Genomic DNA, 16,106 nt, shown 5'->3' with positions numbered 1-16,106 from the left:
ACACTTTTCGCCTCACTTAGAACGAAGCTCCTCGGGTACAAATGAGGAGAGAGCACTTTTAAGAAGTGCTCAGCATGGAGAATGAGCGCCTTTGTGATGCTGATGTCAGCGCTAATGCGCTAAAGAATACAGAGCGACTGTGACAGTTAGCGTTGAGGCGTTAGCACGCATTATGGTGAAATTATTATTGTCTCCACTGTTTGATGAGCAACCTTTTGCTGTGGTTTTCATTCTTTTCACTTTTGTCAAGAAAAACTTGAATTAAAGTGTGAATGCATTCCAGCTTCAGCAGAGGAAAATATGGGACAGTCAGTGTTTCATTAGCAAAATAAAGGAAACTCTAAATTTGCTTTTAACTGCTAAAATTCATTCACTTTGATACGATCACTTTGATTTTGGTCTACTAACATATGACTTTACTGCATCTGTTAAAAAACAATTTGTGTCATACTGAAGTTTCACACAAATTACATTACAGATGTAGCCTAGAAATGTAGCCTAGCCTCTTAGCAAAGAGCTACTAGTTCTTACACAATTGAGACGAAAGTGTCTAATTTCACATTTGTTACATGTTAAACTTCAAATGCAGTAGCCTAAATACAGAAGCTAAAATATGGGACAAACTACATCCTTTTATATGATTTTATATGGACTATTTTCCTTTAAATATTTAAAGGATGTTTCCGCAAAACACATTATTGCTACACATTATATTATTTTGCAGTTGTGGCGCAGCACGGCTAAGCAGTCTCAGAGAGCCGGACTGTCACGGCTGATGGTGTGCTATGAAATATGGCCTCCGTCTGAATTTATGTGCATGAACTATGTGCCGTACCAATTAAAATGGTCATTTGGTGAGCAAGTGACAAGTGTGTTTGATGTTAGCAGAAACTGAGGGGCTTCTGTTAGCAAGAGCAGGGGCTTGTCTCCCATGAGGTCTGATTTGAGGGCTTTAAAGGGCATGGCAGAGACGGGGCCTGATTGCGATTGGGACGTGGAATGAGAGAGAGGGACGGAGGGCGATAGACGGTGAGAAAGATAGCATTAGCTGAGAGAGGGGACAGCGAAGTGACACGTCACTCCTCCTCAGGGCTCTGTCTCGCTGTCAGCTCTGACTCAGTGACCTTGAAGTGGGCTCCAGGAAGTCACAACAGAGCAGACCCAACTAACAAGCTGCATCAGATTTGCTCTTTGCTGCCACACGTTTCAATGTAGGCGCAATGGGAGTCATTTAGTGCAAAGGTTTGATCTTTAACGTTGCCACGGCCCTGTGCCCTTTTACTGTGCTTTTTCATTTGCGTAACTCTGTGTGTGTGTTATGCGTCTGTGTTATGTTTGATGTTGCCCGTAGGCTGAGACCTTTTTGACCAGCTGCGGTGTATGGCATGAACACTGTCTGATATGCAGTATCAGTCATCTTCTTATCTGCGGTGTTGATAAACATCTGGCTTTATAACCTATGTGGTGTAATATTTGGAGAAATTTGTATTATTATTACTATCATTATTATAAACTCTTTATAAAGCACACTGTGATTAATAATAATAATTATTATTATTATTTTTAGTCACTGTATGCTTTCTAAACGGTTGATGTGTATACATGAGAAAATGATCTAATAATAACAACTATTGTGACAAATGTCATTTTTTGCATGTAAATACTGAACTCTCTAGAAAGCATACTGTGATTTAAAATATTTATTATTATTATTAAGCCACAGTATGCTTTCTAAAGTATTAGCAATGCATTTGTATGAGAATTGTCTAATAATTATTATTATTATTAATTATATAATAATAATTTAATCACAACATGCTGTCTAAATAGTTCTAATATAATAATAATAATAATATATTATATGATATTTCATCATATTTTATATGAACTTTAGAAAGCAGATTGTGATTTTAATTATTGTTATTATTATTACTATTATTATTATTATTGGTATTATTATTTATATAATAATAATAATTTAAATCACATTTTGCTGTATAATAATAATAATAATAATATATTTTTATATATCTTTAAAAAGCATATGGTGATTTTAATTATTGTTATAATTATTATAATTATTATTTGTATTATTATTAAGATAGTATGCTTTCTAAAGGGCTAACAATGTATTTATATGAGAAAACTGTCTAATAATAACAATTATTATGATTATTATAATATAACTCTTTAGAAAGCATAACGATTTTATATTTATTATTATTATTATTATTATTATTAGTGACATGTTTAGCAAATACATTGTGAACTTTATGAAGCATACTGTGATTTTAAATCACAGTATGCTTTCTAAATGGTTAACAATGTATTTACATGTGAAATCTGTGGCATTTACATGGTAAAATCATCAAAAAAATACAGTAATACCATAGTATTTTTTCCCTAAAAGTTATTCAGCTATCCAGTGCTGGCAAATACCACCCTGTAAACGTGGAACTGTTCGGGCAACTGAATATCTCACAGTATGCGTTATTAGGCGAGTGTGTTTGCACTGGAGCTGGATGAATTACTCCCCGTCCTAATCTTGCTGTGAGGATTCTTTTTTCAGCCGAACAATTTCGGTTTAGCGCTCTCCGTAGACAAAGGAAGCTCCGATCCAGCACTGCAACCCCGCAGTGAGAGCCAGGCGGGAGACAAAGAGCTTTGTGAGTGTTTCATGTGGAGGCCTGGCGAAAGGGAGAGTAGAGCGAGAATTTGCGCCAGGCGGGACCCAAACCAGAGTGCCCAGTTATGCCCTCTTCACTTCCTGCACCTTCGACTGATGTGGCACGAGCTTCGTCAGCAAGTGTACCTGCTTCTTTCCGGCTAAAACGAAGGGCCCTCTGAGCAGCGCCTAGGGAGGGAGTCAGATAGGAGTGCTGCGGCTTGGCCCCCGCAGGCTCGAACCTGCAGCCTGGTAGTCTGTGATGCCAGCAGTGTGAAGCCGCTTCAGCCTGTAGGGCAGAACGTGGAAGCTGGGATTACGAGCCTGGGAAAGACTGTACTCAACAGCCCTGGACTGCCACCTACTGGCAGGGGCCTGGTACTACAACCTCTCTCCTGGACCTCAACCACAGCCAGCCTTAATTACAGCATGCTTCAGTTGTTGTGAGTGCATGTCAGAACAAATTATGTAAGTAATGAGGCTGAAAATGCTAAAGGAGTAGGAACACACTGGCGCGCTAATGCTCATGCCGAGAGAACACAAAAACAAACAACAGAGTGCACTGCCCGTGATTTATTTTTTTTCCTTCTTTTTTCAAAATGCAACAAAAAAAAGGAAATGATTATTGTTTCCTAATCATAAATTAATGATAAAAAAAACTCGTTGGACATTGAATTAGCAGATCTGCCAATTCCCAAGAAGCTCTCCTGAGGAGAACAACGGTTTATATCAGCGAAAACTGTGTGGGCTTAATGTGCCGTTTACAGGCATGTTGACCGGACGGACGGCGTACCGGGTTGGTGGATCAGCAGCGCAGAGCTGAAAGAGAACGAGAGAGAGAGAGAGAGACCCTTGGCCGTGCTGTGGGGACGTTGACATTATCCAGATGACACGACGGGAGCTCGAAGGCAGATGATGAAATGGGCGGCCGCGGATGCATCGCTCAGCGGTGGCAATTTGATGCGTGCAAATTAATTCCGTATGATTGGATTTATAAGGTTCACTAAAATATTATCGAGCCGCAGTATTTTGGCTGGAGGTAGGCAAGTAGCTGCGGGGAACTTTGGCTCGGGATCTAAGAGAACTAGAGGGAGCAATTTCTGTCAAGTAGAAATAAAATGCTTAGGCTACATTAAACAGTGACTGTTCAGCTGTAATCCGGCTAAATATAGAGTGAAGCTCTTGCGTGGTAAGGTCTATTTTGCAGTGGCCAGAGGTTTGGTTCGGGTCCTTTGATGTGATTACATTGCCGTGGCCTTTACTTTGAGATGCCTGACTCTTTTTAAGCAACTTGTGCCAGGTTTTATCTGTCGGAATCAATATCGAGTTCACAAGTGCACTTCTGTGAAGGAATTGGTCACTCATAAATTGAAGTTTTGTCATCTTTTATTCCCTTGTGTCGTTCCAAACCTGCATGACTTTCTGTTTGTCATGGAAAACAAAGGGAGATGTTTGGATGAATGTTCAAGCTGCTCATTTCCCTAGAATGAAAGTGAATGGGGACTAGGGTCTGTCAAGCTCCTAAAAAGCATGTACAACTCGTGCACTATATTCCAACACTTCTGAAGTTATAGGATAGATCAGTTTGAGGAATCAATTGCACTCTGCAGCTCTCAAATCTCATTAACATTCATATATTCAACCATGTCACGCTATGTTTGACAGTAATGCCAAACGTTATCGGTTCTTGTGTCTCGAAACCAATCATGACTGCCAAGTTTCAATATGCGCATATTTGAATTACATTAATGACAGTTTCAATAAATAACTTATGCTGTATGTCACGTTGGATAAAAGCATCTGTTAAATGCAAGAACATAATCTTAAATATGATATAAAAAATATCTCATTTTTCAGAAGATGGCACATATACTACCTTTAGGCCCTGTTTACACCTGGTATTAAGATGCATAAATTGGGTCTCAAACGTTTTGAGCTTGTTCCCTTTCGACCACTTCCAGAGGTAGTCAAAAATGCATTAGACTGGATTGCTTTTGTAGTGTAGATGGTCGAATGTGTTTGAACAGCCACAAAAGACCATCTACTCTCCGCTGAGTAACCTAATGCGTAAACATTATGGGAAGTGCGCTAGCCAGACGGGATTTAAACTTTGTCGGCTGAAGACCTACAGTAAGTTTGATTTCAAGACAAAAAACACACCAAGCACAATGTTCTCTCACCTTTCCTGATTTCTAACACACACTCACAGCGTTCAGCTGCTCTTTTGCTGTCAGAGCAGAAACGAAAGCTTCTGCTCTCCGTATGTTTTTCCGTCGTCTCCGCTCATATGTAAATTGCATGAGCTAATTTCGACAATTAGATCGAAAGATCTGAAAAAAAAAACCTCCCCTCGAAGAAATCAGGACAGAAGTGGTCGAAATCGGACAAAAGAACCGTATTAAAACACCAGGTGTAAACGGAAATGTGTCTCCCTTGTCTACTTGTGATCTGATCGACCAAAACGCTTCTTAATACCAGGTGTAAACAGGGCCTTAGATACTTTTAGGGTGCTTTTTTTGTTGTTTTTGGAGCTTGACTTTGGTCACCATGTGCTTTGATTGAATGGAAAAGAGCAACGTCAACATTCTGCTAAATATCTCTTTTTTTGTTCCATGAGAAAATTTGTCGAATGAGTAAATGATGAAGTTTGGGTGATCTCTTTAAATGTAGTGAAAAAAAAAAAAGCTTCTCTCAACTCTAAACCTTATAGCTCTGAGATTTTTCCTCAAATACATCACATTTTATTTGTATCAGCGCTAGGCCTCTTGGACTGAACTCCGTCTCAGAGGTGGTAAAACTGCTAGGCTGTTTTTAAATTGAACAGGCAGCTTTGATACCAATATTCCAGTGGCGGAAAAGGTCCAGTCATGTGGTAAAGAGTTGGGTTTCTCCCGATATTGCTGCCCAAAAGGCTCTGTGGGGAAACGGTGGTTATTTATTACGATTCCATTTGTTTCCAAGTCACGAGTTGACATCACGTTTGCCGTGCTTTTTGTAGGGTTTTCTGTTTAAAGTCAGAATGGCCTCCTCCAAATACGCAGCAGCCGAGGGTGGCATCGACGTGATGCTTTTGAAGCTCGGCGCCGTTTCATGTCGCAACATGCAGCCGTGGAGGAGGTGTTGCGTGGTGACTGGTGACAGTGAAAAATCCTGACAGTATCTTCTCTCTTTTCTTTCTCCGCAGCTCAAATCGAAATAATTCCCTGCAAGATCTGTGGAGACAAATCATCAGGCATCCATTATGGCGTGATAACGTGCGAGGGCTGCAAGGTAAGAAGCTAAACAACCCTGTCAGCGGGTAAGCGCGCGCGCGTGACAAAGAAAAAGCGGGAAAAGGCAACAAATGAGACATTCTGGAAAATAACAGAGGGGTTTCTTTCGGATTATTGCCTGTCTAAAAGAAGAAACAACTACAATTGTGCTTACAGGACTTCACAATTCTTCACACGCCTGAGTCTTAATAACTCGCGTAGTCGGTTTGAAATGTTGCTAAAAACGTCACAATTACAATACGACAACAATATAATCCCTTTGTCTTGTTTTTCTTTACCATCTTTGCTGCACTTGACTTTTTTTTATTTATAAAACCGTCAAACAGGAAGCGCTTTGGATCACAGCACGTCGTTAGCAGTTTTGCAACAACCCCCCCCATTCTTTCCCACCGAAGCTCCTCTTTTTGTGCATTTTTCAAACACGCCGTCCACTCAGCAAAGAGGAATTTTGTGCTTATTGTGTATTCCTGTTTTCCGCCTGTCACCGGAGCGACTCGTTAGCATTCCGCCAGCAGGAGTCGGCAGAAACGAACGTGCGGACGCGGCTCTTGAACGCCTCGTTTTTTTGTTTTCCCGCACAATAGACAGACTCTCTGCTCAGCATCTCCCTCCGTCACTCACTCGGCGGCAGAAACGCGCAGGCCTGAAGAATAAACTGCTGAAATGTATCTTTAATGATTACTAATTACTCGAGGCACAGAGACATTTAATGATATGTGCGAGCACAACGCTCCGGCCCATAAATCATAGCATTATTAAGGAGCGCTGCTTGTCACCGGCAGTCCTACCCCGCTTTCATAATGGCTGCCATTAGAAAGCAACTTGGCAGCTGTCAGCTGTTTTCTAGTAATTAAACAGCCAATGAGCAACTAATTAAGACATATGTGTATGGAGCTGTGGAGTGGGTGTGTTAATGACGAGCTGGAATCAATTCATTAAGTCAAAAGGATGAGAAATAAACTCAACGTGGGTGCCCACTCCTTCCCCCCCCTCGAGCCAACCACTGGGTCCGGGCTCTGTTATTCAACATTAATAACCTCGCACAAACTCGCCATTATTTACTACCGTTCTCACCCGTCTCTGAACTAGCCGTGCCAATTGTTAATGAGGAAAAATACTCGTTCCAAACTGCTTTTTTTTATATAGTTACCGCACTAAAGTAGGTGTTGCTCGGATGTATCTTGACTAAAGAGAAACATGTCTATATGATCGAGGCAAGTGTTTGTAAAGCTGCCACCATCTGTTCAGCATCTGCCACAGAAATGTTTTATGAGCACTTCATGTGGGATAATATGCGCTTGTAAGGTATAGATGCATGTCTGTCGCCAGTTTGAGGTCAATTCAGCTGAAAGGCATAAATGAAAATGTTTTTCTTAATAAATAATGATAAAAAAAATTATGGTATAATAATTATATAAATATAAGTAATATTTAGAAGTGTGCAGCTGGTAATGCAAACATTTATTTTTATTTTTTACTATTACCAATATCAAATTATTTTTGCACATACACTGTAAAAAATATATGATCAATACGTTATGACAACATATGTTTTTACATTGCTTTAACTCATCAAATTTCCAACTTTTTTTTTATAAGTTATACAAGATTCAACTCATTTTTTATGAGTCAGTAGTTTATGTAGGGTGATTTTAGGCAAATTGGGTCACTTTTTGGTTAATTGCTTGGGACACTAACTAATAACCTATGCATGACATTAAATTGTGTTCTTATGATTAATGTGTTAAATTGATGTAATAAAATATAATTGTTCAGGCCCTTCAGGTTTTGAAACATAGCTTTCCCACACTTTTTTTAGATGAGCAGTGTTCAGGTAAAATGGGCCGGCCAATCAGCAAAAATGGGCCAGTCAAACTGCAAAGTGAAACTGAGACATTTCTGATAAAACACAGTTAATTATTTTAAAATGTATAACGTAACAGTGTAACATTGCATTTAAATTTCATTAAAACATCAATTTATCTCCCTATATTCACCTAATGCTCCTCTCATCCTCTCCTCTATACCCACAAATTGTATTTTTTACCCTTTCCTTGGCAGACATCCTTTCTATCTCCTTTGTGTTCCCTCTTTTCTCCTTTCTTACATTTATGTTTGACATGCTGTCTGTAAAAAAATAGTTTAACATTACTTTACATTTAACATTGCTTAAACTCAACTCAGAAGGTGGCCCATTTAACTGAAATTAATGAAATGACTTAAACATCCAAGTTGGTTGTACTTAAAAAAGTTAAGGCAGCAACTTTTCTTTTACAGTGTATGAAAATGCATTCCTAAAACTAAAATGTGTGTTATATAATATAAATGATTCTTTTTTTGTGTGTGTGTGTGATGAGACTGGTAAAAATCTTAAAAATCCTTACTGTTGAGCCCTGCATGGGTTAACCAACCCTCTCTCTGTCCTTCTCTGGGGCCTGTAGGGTTTCTTCAGGAGGAGTCAGCAGAGCAATGCTGCGTACTCATGCCCGCGTCAGAAGAACTGTCTGATTGACCGCACCAGCCGGAACCGCTGCCAGCACTGCAGGCTGCAGAAGTGTCTGGCCGTGGGCATGTCACGTGACGGTGAGTCCATGTCCAGGACAGCAGGCACCAGAGGGAGAACACAGTCTCCACAGATACAGAACATCGAATGCATGCAAAATACCAAACAGAGCAGCGTGTAAAGTGAACGTGCTGCAACCTGACAGACAGTGTTTTTCAGTTATGGTTTGAGAATACAAACCTGATTGCAACAAGTAGAGTAAAAGAGGAACATATAATGGAAAACTGTTTTAACAATGTCTACAAATGTGACATACAGTACATGCATCACAGGATGCATCTGCGATTTATACATTTAATGTATTTTCATTATTATTATGAAAGTCATTTCCACCACAGTGCCATTTCCATCTCAAATGGTGTTTTGTGTTTAATAACATTCCTTGATGGAAATTATATTTTGAAATAAAATAATTTTTTGACATTTTTCAAAATAAATAGATTTTTGTAATAAAATGTCTAAATTAAATGACTAAAGAGGCTAATTTCATATGTATCCTTAATAACCATAATTAATTGTATTTTTTATAATTTGACACAATTTTAGCATAATTGGAAATTCCATATAATTGTAGGCCTGGATTCACTGACAGGGCTTCGATTAAGCCAGGATTAGTTCAGTTAGGACATTTAAGTAGCTTTTATAAACATGCCTACTGGTGTGTGTCTTAAGACAACATGATGGCACTGACATATTTTAAGATATCAAACATGCATTTTAGTCTGGGACTGGCTTAAGCCTTGTCTGTGAAACCAGGGGGGAAATTGTTCACAATACCAAAATGACAAGATTTACCTCGGCAGTTCACGTCAATATATAAAAAGCCTATTCAATGCTCATAACATACAGAACACAAACAGTCTATTTTAATGGCGACAGCTACATTTATATTGAAAGTACATTGAGGACTTTAAGGAAACAATTAAGTGGATACTGTAATAGAATATGTTTAGTCCTTTACTACTTTTATTCAATACTTACCTTTGTCCCCGGTCTTGTCATGTCACTTAAGTAGAGTACCTGCTCTGTAGTCAGCGCCCTTTGCTCATTAATTTTTTACCAAACTTGTGACAAGATGAATTTAAGAGGCAGTTGTGGTTTTGGACTGCGGGGCATGCTCAGTCAGGGTGGAGAATCTGACAGCAAGTAGCTTTTATTAAATGAGCGTCATTAAAGCAGGCTCATTAAAGAGAATGCAGGTGAGCAGCATTAACGGGTGCACAGGTGAGTGTGTGTGTGTGTGTGTGTGTGTGTGTGTGTGTGTGTGTGTGTGTGTGTGTGTGTGTGTGTGTGTGTGTGAGTGTGCGTGTGTGTGTGGAGGCCCCCTGCTGGGCCTCCGGCTGGGCTGTGTGACTACGGCCCGTGACAGGAGGATGAAATCAGGCCAGGTCTTCCGAGTCTACCAGGCTGCTCTCTCACACACAACCAGGACAGGCAAGGTGACTTCTGACTTCACTCCGACTGAAGCTCACCAGTCCCCATCTGCCTTCCTTACACGGGGACAGAGACGCAGAGCGTACCCAGACACGCACGTCTGAGACGACGTTAGGCCTCTTCTCATTCTCATTCATACGCCTCAATATCAGAGCTGATCCCGTACCCCTTCTTAACACCTCGCTTATATCTCCTCCAAGCATGTCTTGTCTTATCTCCTCTAATCTCCTGTACTCTTCTCATGTCTCATCTCTCTCCTCTTGTCTTCACTCCTCAAGTCTCATTTTGTATCATCTCCTTTCTTCAAATATCGTCTCCTCGTGTTTAGTTTAATTGACTTTCCTCTCATCTCAGCTCTTCCCCTCTCTTCAAATCTCATTTAGTCTCATTCATTCTTTTCTGATCTCCACCTCTTTATTCAAATCTTATTTTCGTCTCCTCTCCTCTCATTTTGTCTCATTTCTTCTTTTCTCGTCTATTCTCGCCTCTACTATTTTCGTCAAATCCTCTAGCTTCATCCTCTTTGTCCGTTTCCTCTTTTCATCTCCTGATTTCTTTCCAAATCTCATTTTCTCATGTTTCGTCTCCTCCCCATCTCTAAATCTCCTCTTCTTTCCTCTTCGCATGCCTGGTTTCATCGTATTTTATCTCCTCTCCTCATGTCTCAACTTGTCTCCAGTCCCGCCATGTCATCTCCCCTCCTCTCCACATCTTATCTCGTCTCCTCAAATGCCCTCTTGTTTTTCTCTCATCTCCTCTATTCAAATAGCAACCTCAAGTCTCATCCCACCTTGTTTTCTCTCATTTTGCCTCACTTCTATCCTTGTTACCTCCTCTCCTATTCTTTCCTGTCATCTTTTTTTCTTCTCCCCTCACATGCTGTCTCTCCTCCTGTCCTCTTTTGTCTTGTCCTGTCTTCTCTTCTCTCCAACAGTCAAAGCCCCATTATCCCCTTCATTCTCCACTAAACTCTCCAGTACTTTTCTCTTTTTCCAGCCATCAGTAGATCAGCTTGTCCTCACCAGACGCCCTTCCTTTTTACAAACACTTGATCTTCACTCATATCTGATCCGCACTGTATTCCGTCCCCTGCTTCCTGTTCTTCTAACACTCCTCCAGTTCAAAGACAGTCTAAAGCTGTAGCTGCTCTTTCTTTCGAAGCTAAACAGTCTCTCCACCGCTTCCTCCAGGTGTTGCGAGTGAAGGCCTTTCCTTTTTGTGAGTGCTTGTAAATTGGTGATTCATGCTAGTGGTTTTCTTGGATCATTTTGACAGGTAGACAGCAGGAAAAAGCTAATGCTATTACCAAAGAGGTTCCTTTTTATTGACCCAATACACTACTAATACCCTCTGCGAGACATTAAACCCTGCTCCCGGGAGTTAGTTGTACTCTCCATGCCGGTACACTAAGCTTCCCTTCAAAGGCCAGAATCTTCAGGGAAAAGAGATTGTGCCTATTGTTTTTTCTTGAGTAACAATGGCTATGGGGTGAAGTCTTCTTCAAGGGTAGTTTTGGTGTGGTGTTTGGTAACCAAATGGTTGCTGGTTTGATCAATGTAAACAGTGAGCCTTGCACCACGATCATCCCCTTGAGCAAGGCACTCGACCCTAGGAGGCACCAATGCGAATTGCACCTGTAATAAACACATTCAAAAGACAAAGAAGCCTCACCCAACACACTTGCATGGAAATTTGATGCAAGTTTCCAACCATTTCAGGGAACATTTACACGTCAACGATATGCTTAAAACTGAGAAGTTTTCCATTGAGTTTTCTGCGTACAGGCGACATTGTCTTCAGAGATTCGCGTTTTAGTTGTTTACAAGGAGACTGTTTTCAAAAACTTGCAAAGTTCAGGCACCCAAAATGCTGTTGTCTTATAAATGAATGGCCAAAACGCATTACATTTATACGTTTTTGAAAACGTTGTTGTGTAAACAGCCCCTTAGATTTGGGCAAATTGGTGGCTAATGTGTATAAATTGATATGATCTCATTCATACATTTTCCTACGATCTGACACTATTTCTAGCAGGGTGGACCTTCATGTTACACGTACAAATTACAATGTACAAATTCAAATCAGCAGCTTATAAAACAGTTACATTTTCTCATGAGATTGGGTTGGCACACTGGCCTGTTTATACTTGTATTTGATAATATTTAAGCAAGCAGTCACAATTCGAGAGAGATTTCTGTTCATAATGCAATGTTTTGCCCCTTATAGCGGTGAAGTTCGGCCGGATGTCGAAGAAACAGCGGGACAGCCTGTATGCAGAGGTGCAGAAACACCGGCTCCAGCAGCAACAGCGGGACCACCAGCAGCAGCCCGGTGAGGCCGAACCCCTTACACCGACCTACGGCCTTTCCACCAATGGCCTGACCGAGCTTCATGATGACCTGAGCGGCTACATGAACGGCCACACACCCGACGGCACCAAGCCTGACTCGGGCGTCAGCAGCTTCTACCTGGACATCCAACCCTCACCCGATCAGTCCGGCCTGGACATCAACGGCATCAAGCCGGAGCCCATCTGCGACTTCACCCCTGGCTCGGGCTTCTTCCCCTACTGTTCCTTCACCAACGGAGAGACATCCCCCACCGTTTCCATGGCTGAGTTGGGTAAGTGATCATTCTGAAGAATGGCAAAGTGGATTCTGGTTAGGGGATGGTACTAGGGGGAAGAACCCAACCGTGGGGCAAACATCGCTAAAGGTGTCTTAAAATAGCATTAGGTTGGAGACTCATCTCGAAGACTCATTAAAAGAACCTCTTTTTTTCTAATTAGTTTCCATTAATTAGGGCCAATCAGGATCCAGCAGGGCACGCGCCAAGGGAAATCATTTTTTTAGCTTCCCCTCCTGCTCTGGGACTCCTTTTAACAGATGTGTTTTCAACATGATTGAATTTTTATACTGTTTTTTTTCCTTTCTCTCGTCTCCATTTTCTCGTTCTTGCTGAAAGCAAATATGACCTTTGTTCCCATGAATTGACACACACTCACTTTTATACTTGAAGTACTGTCCTAATTTCCTTTTGTACTGAAACACAGATGGTCAACACGCTTCTAAATCGACTTTAAATCACAAACCCTTCGATTGGAGACACAAATAAAATGCTGCATCTTTTGAAAGATATTTTCCCTCAGCATTTCTGTGAGCAAAAATGAATACACTAGTAGGAAGAACTTTTTTATAACGATAATGGGAAGCAAATGCCATCTCACACACATAGACACACACACACACACACACACACACACACACATATATATATATATATATATATATATAGTACAGCTCAATAGGTCTGTACGTTAAGTGCAGTCAAGCGCGACAGGGTTTTTTTTGACGGTATGTTGCACTGTGTTTTAGAACATCTGGCCCAGAACATTTCCAAGTCCCACATGGAGACGTGTCAGTACCTGAGAGAAGAACTTCAGCAAATGACCTGGCAGGCGTTCCTTCAGGAGGAGGTGGAGAGCTACCAGAACAAGGTAAACACACACAGCTTTTCAGAAGCCTTAGACAGCAATGTTTTTAATGTTGTAACTTGCAGTGACACTGATATGGCAATGGAATAAAAAATGTCCTTGCTGGTTGCATTCATAGGATGAAGATCCATTTAAAGGGATAGTTCACCCAAAAAGGAAAATCCTGTCATCATTTACTCACCCTCATGTTGTTCCAAATCTGTACGAGTTTCTTTCTTCTGTCACAAAAGAAGATATTTTGAAGAATGTTGGTAAATAGACAGTTGACGGACCCCATTGACTTGAGTATTTTGCTGTCAACTGTTTGGTCACCCATATTCAATATATCTTATTTTGTGTTCAACAAAGAAACTCATACAGGTTTGGAACAAAATGAGGGTGAGTAATGATGACTGTATTTTCATTTTTGGGTAAACTATCCCTTTAAATGACTAATTTAGAGCACTCTTTCTTTGTACACATTGTACATTTATAATCTGGATTAATGTTAATTTATAAATAGTTATATATTGTTCATTGTTAATATAGAAATGCATTAAATAATGTTGATACCTAATGCATTGACTAATATTAATAAATTGAACCCTAACATGAGTGTTACCCAACCATGGGTAACCGCCCACAATTACATATCAATAGATATTTGGTTCTGTATCAAAGCCGGTTTATTTCTAAGGGTCAGTGAGTATAAAATGGTAATGTAAAACTGAATAATGATGGTTTTTGGTGCAAAAATCATGAGTGTACTTAATTAAACTGCTACTGTACATAAGAATATGGCCTCTTTAAAGTGCTTGTAACAAATGGTTTTGTGTTTTGTTTCCCCTCAGCCCAGGGAAGTCATGTGGCAGTTGTGTGCCATTAAAATCACAGAGGCCATTCAGTATGTGGTGGAGTTTGCCAAGCGCATCGACGGCTTCATGGAGCTCTGTCAGAATGATCAGATAGTGCTTCTCAAAGCAGGTAAAGTGTGCGTTCACATCACCATCATCCAATCCCGGCTTAGTTTACAGGGCGTAAATACAAATAATCCTTTGCTGCAGTGCATCTGAATAGCATACTACTAGCAGTATGTATACTGCGCACAGTATGCAGTTTTTTTGTATGCATTTGCCAAAATGTGCATTATACGACAAGGGCATACTGTGTGGAATACTGTTTTCCCATAATGCAGTGCATTTGATCTGTCTTTTTTCTTGTTTGTGAAGCCGTTCCACTCAGATATGCATCCCAATAGAGAAGAAAAGACTAATCGTAACTTCCATTTCATGCCGACTTTAAACGTGCATGTGACAACTGTGTAGCATACTGCTCTTTAAAGTATTTATTGTTGCATACTGCATACTATTTAAAAATAGTACACTGCACATTAAGCAATATGCAAGTATTCCATTCTGAACACAGCCGATGTCACACAGCAGGAGGTGTCGTGCTTCAAATGAGCATCTCTTGTGTATACAGGAAAACTGTATCGGGACAATCTGTCAGCTCTTTGAAAAATAAGGCACTATTGAGATGATATCCACCACTGCACACTTTCTCCTCACAAATAATGGGCCAAAGTGCTACATCACACTCACACCCCATCCCCGTCATGATCCCAACAGCTTTCAGTGTTTCTGTTTGTGCTAGGCCCCACCAAAATTATGAACAAAATACTGAGTGAGCGCTCGCTCCTGACATGACATTTTAAACCACCGGCATCTTTCTAAAGCTCCGTAATGGCTTCCATTACGTGGCTTTTATCCTCTAAGCCTGTGCTCACCAAAGCCCTCCGCGGTAGAATTACTGCTCCCACTCACAACAATAACAGCAACACACTCCACCTGAGCCACACACACACTGCTCAAAAACACAGCCGATTGGTGACTTAATAAAGCTGTGTTTATGGCCAGAAACATACTCCATGTTAGTATTAACCTCGCATAACAAACCTAACATCAGATGTCTGTACCATTGAACCACGTGTGCGCTATTATTCAGGTAGCAAACTAAACATGTCGACAGCTTAGCTAATATCAGCTAACTTACTCTGCAGGATTCTTTTCAACTTGTTGCTCTGACACGACAGTGATCAACCTGGGGTATTTCCTAAAAGCAATGGTCGCAAGTTCCGTCGTTTCCAACAGAAATGGTTGGCTGATGATGCTTTTGGGAAATGCAATAACTTGCTGTAGAAGAAGACTGTTTACGCTCGTGCTTGCTATAGCGCACCTTGTGGCAGTGCTGAGAATGCAGTTAGCAGTATATGCCTTCACATATTTCTCTAGCGTGTCTGCTTTTGATTACATAAAATCACAATTTTGTCTCTCTCTCGCCTGTGTGTAGGCTCTTTGGAGGTGGTGTTCGTCAGAATGTGCCGTGCCTTCGACCCTCAGAACAACACAGTCTATTTTGACGGAAAGTATGCCGGGACTGATGTCTTTAAGTCATTAGGTGAGTTACAAAACCTGCTTGGATTTGGTATGTGAAGTGGAAATTCTGTGTTTGGAATATTATGTTTGTGTGTGTTCCTTGCTTGTCCCCAATTGTGTTCGAACTGAAAACTAAGGCCCTTTTTCACACACATGGCAAAAGCATTCAAATCCGTGCAAAACTCAACCAATTTGCCTTACTGAAAGCAAAAAAGTATTTTGCCAATGGTAAAAGTAACTCAAATATTAAGTTCTACATTTATAA

General features: G+C 40.5%; 1 protein-coding gene across 2 annotated transcripts in view; it reads left to right on the top strand.

Moving 5' to 3' along the window:
- The window catches only part of roraa (RAR-related orphan receptor A, paralog a), a 290,534-nt gene that overhangs the window by 268,036 nt on the left and 6,392 nt on the right, over positions 1-16,106 (top strand). For both annotated transcript variants that reach the window (XM_084397568.1, XM_084397569.1), the window contains 6 exons: positions 5,850-5,935; positions 8,379-8,520; positions 12,161-12,556; positions 13,309-13,430; positions 14,258-14,390; positions 15,756-15,863. In XM_084397568.1, coding sequence (XP_084253694.1) covers positions 5,850-5,935; positions 8,379-8,520; positions 12,161-12,556; positions 13,309-13,430; positions 14,258-14,390; positions 15,756-15,863 — 987 coding nt within the window. The remainder of the gene's footprint in view (positions 1-5,849; positions 5,936-8,378; positions 8,521-12,160; positions 12,557-13,308; positions 13,431-14,257; positions 14,391-15,755; positions 15,864-16,106) is intronic.

The sequence above is a fragment of the Rutilus rutilus genome (assembly GCF_951802725.1).
Source record: "Rutilus rutilus genome assembly, chromosome: 23".
NCBI lineage: Eukaryota > Metazoa > Chordata > Actinopteri > Cypriniformes > Leuciscidae > Rutilus > Rutilus rutilus.
This window is presented reverse-complemented; position numbering and strand designations above follow the sequence as displayed.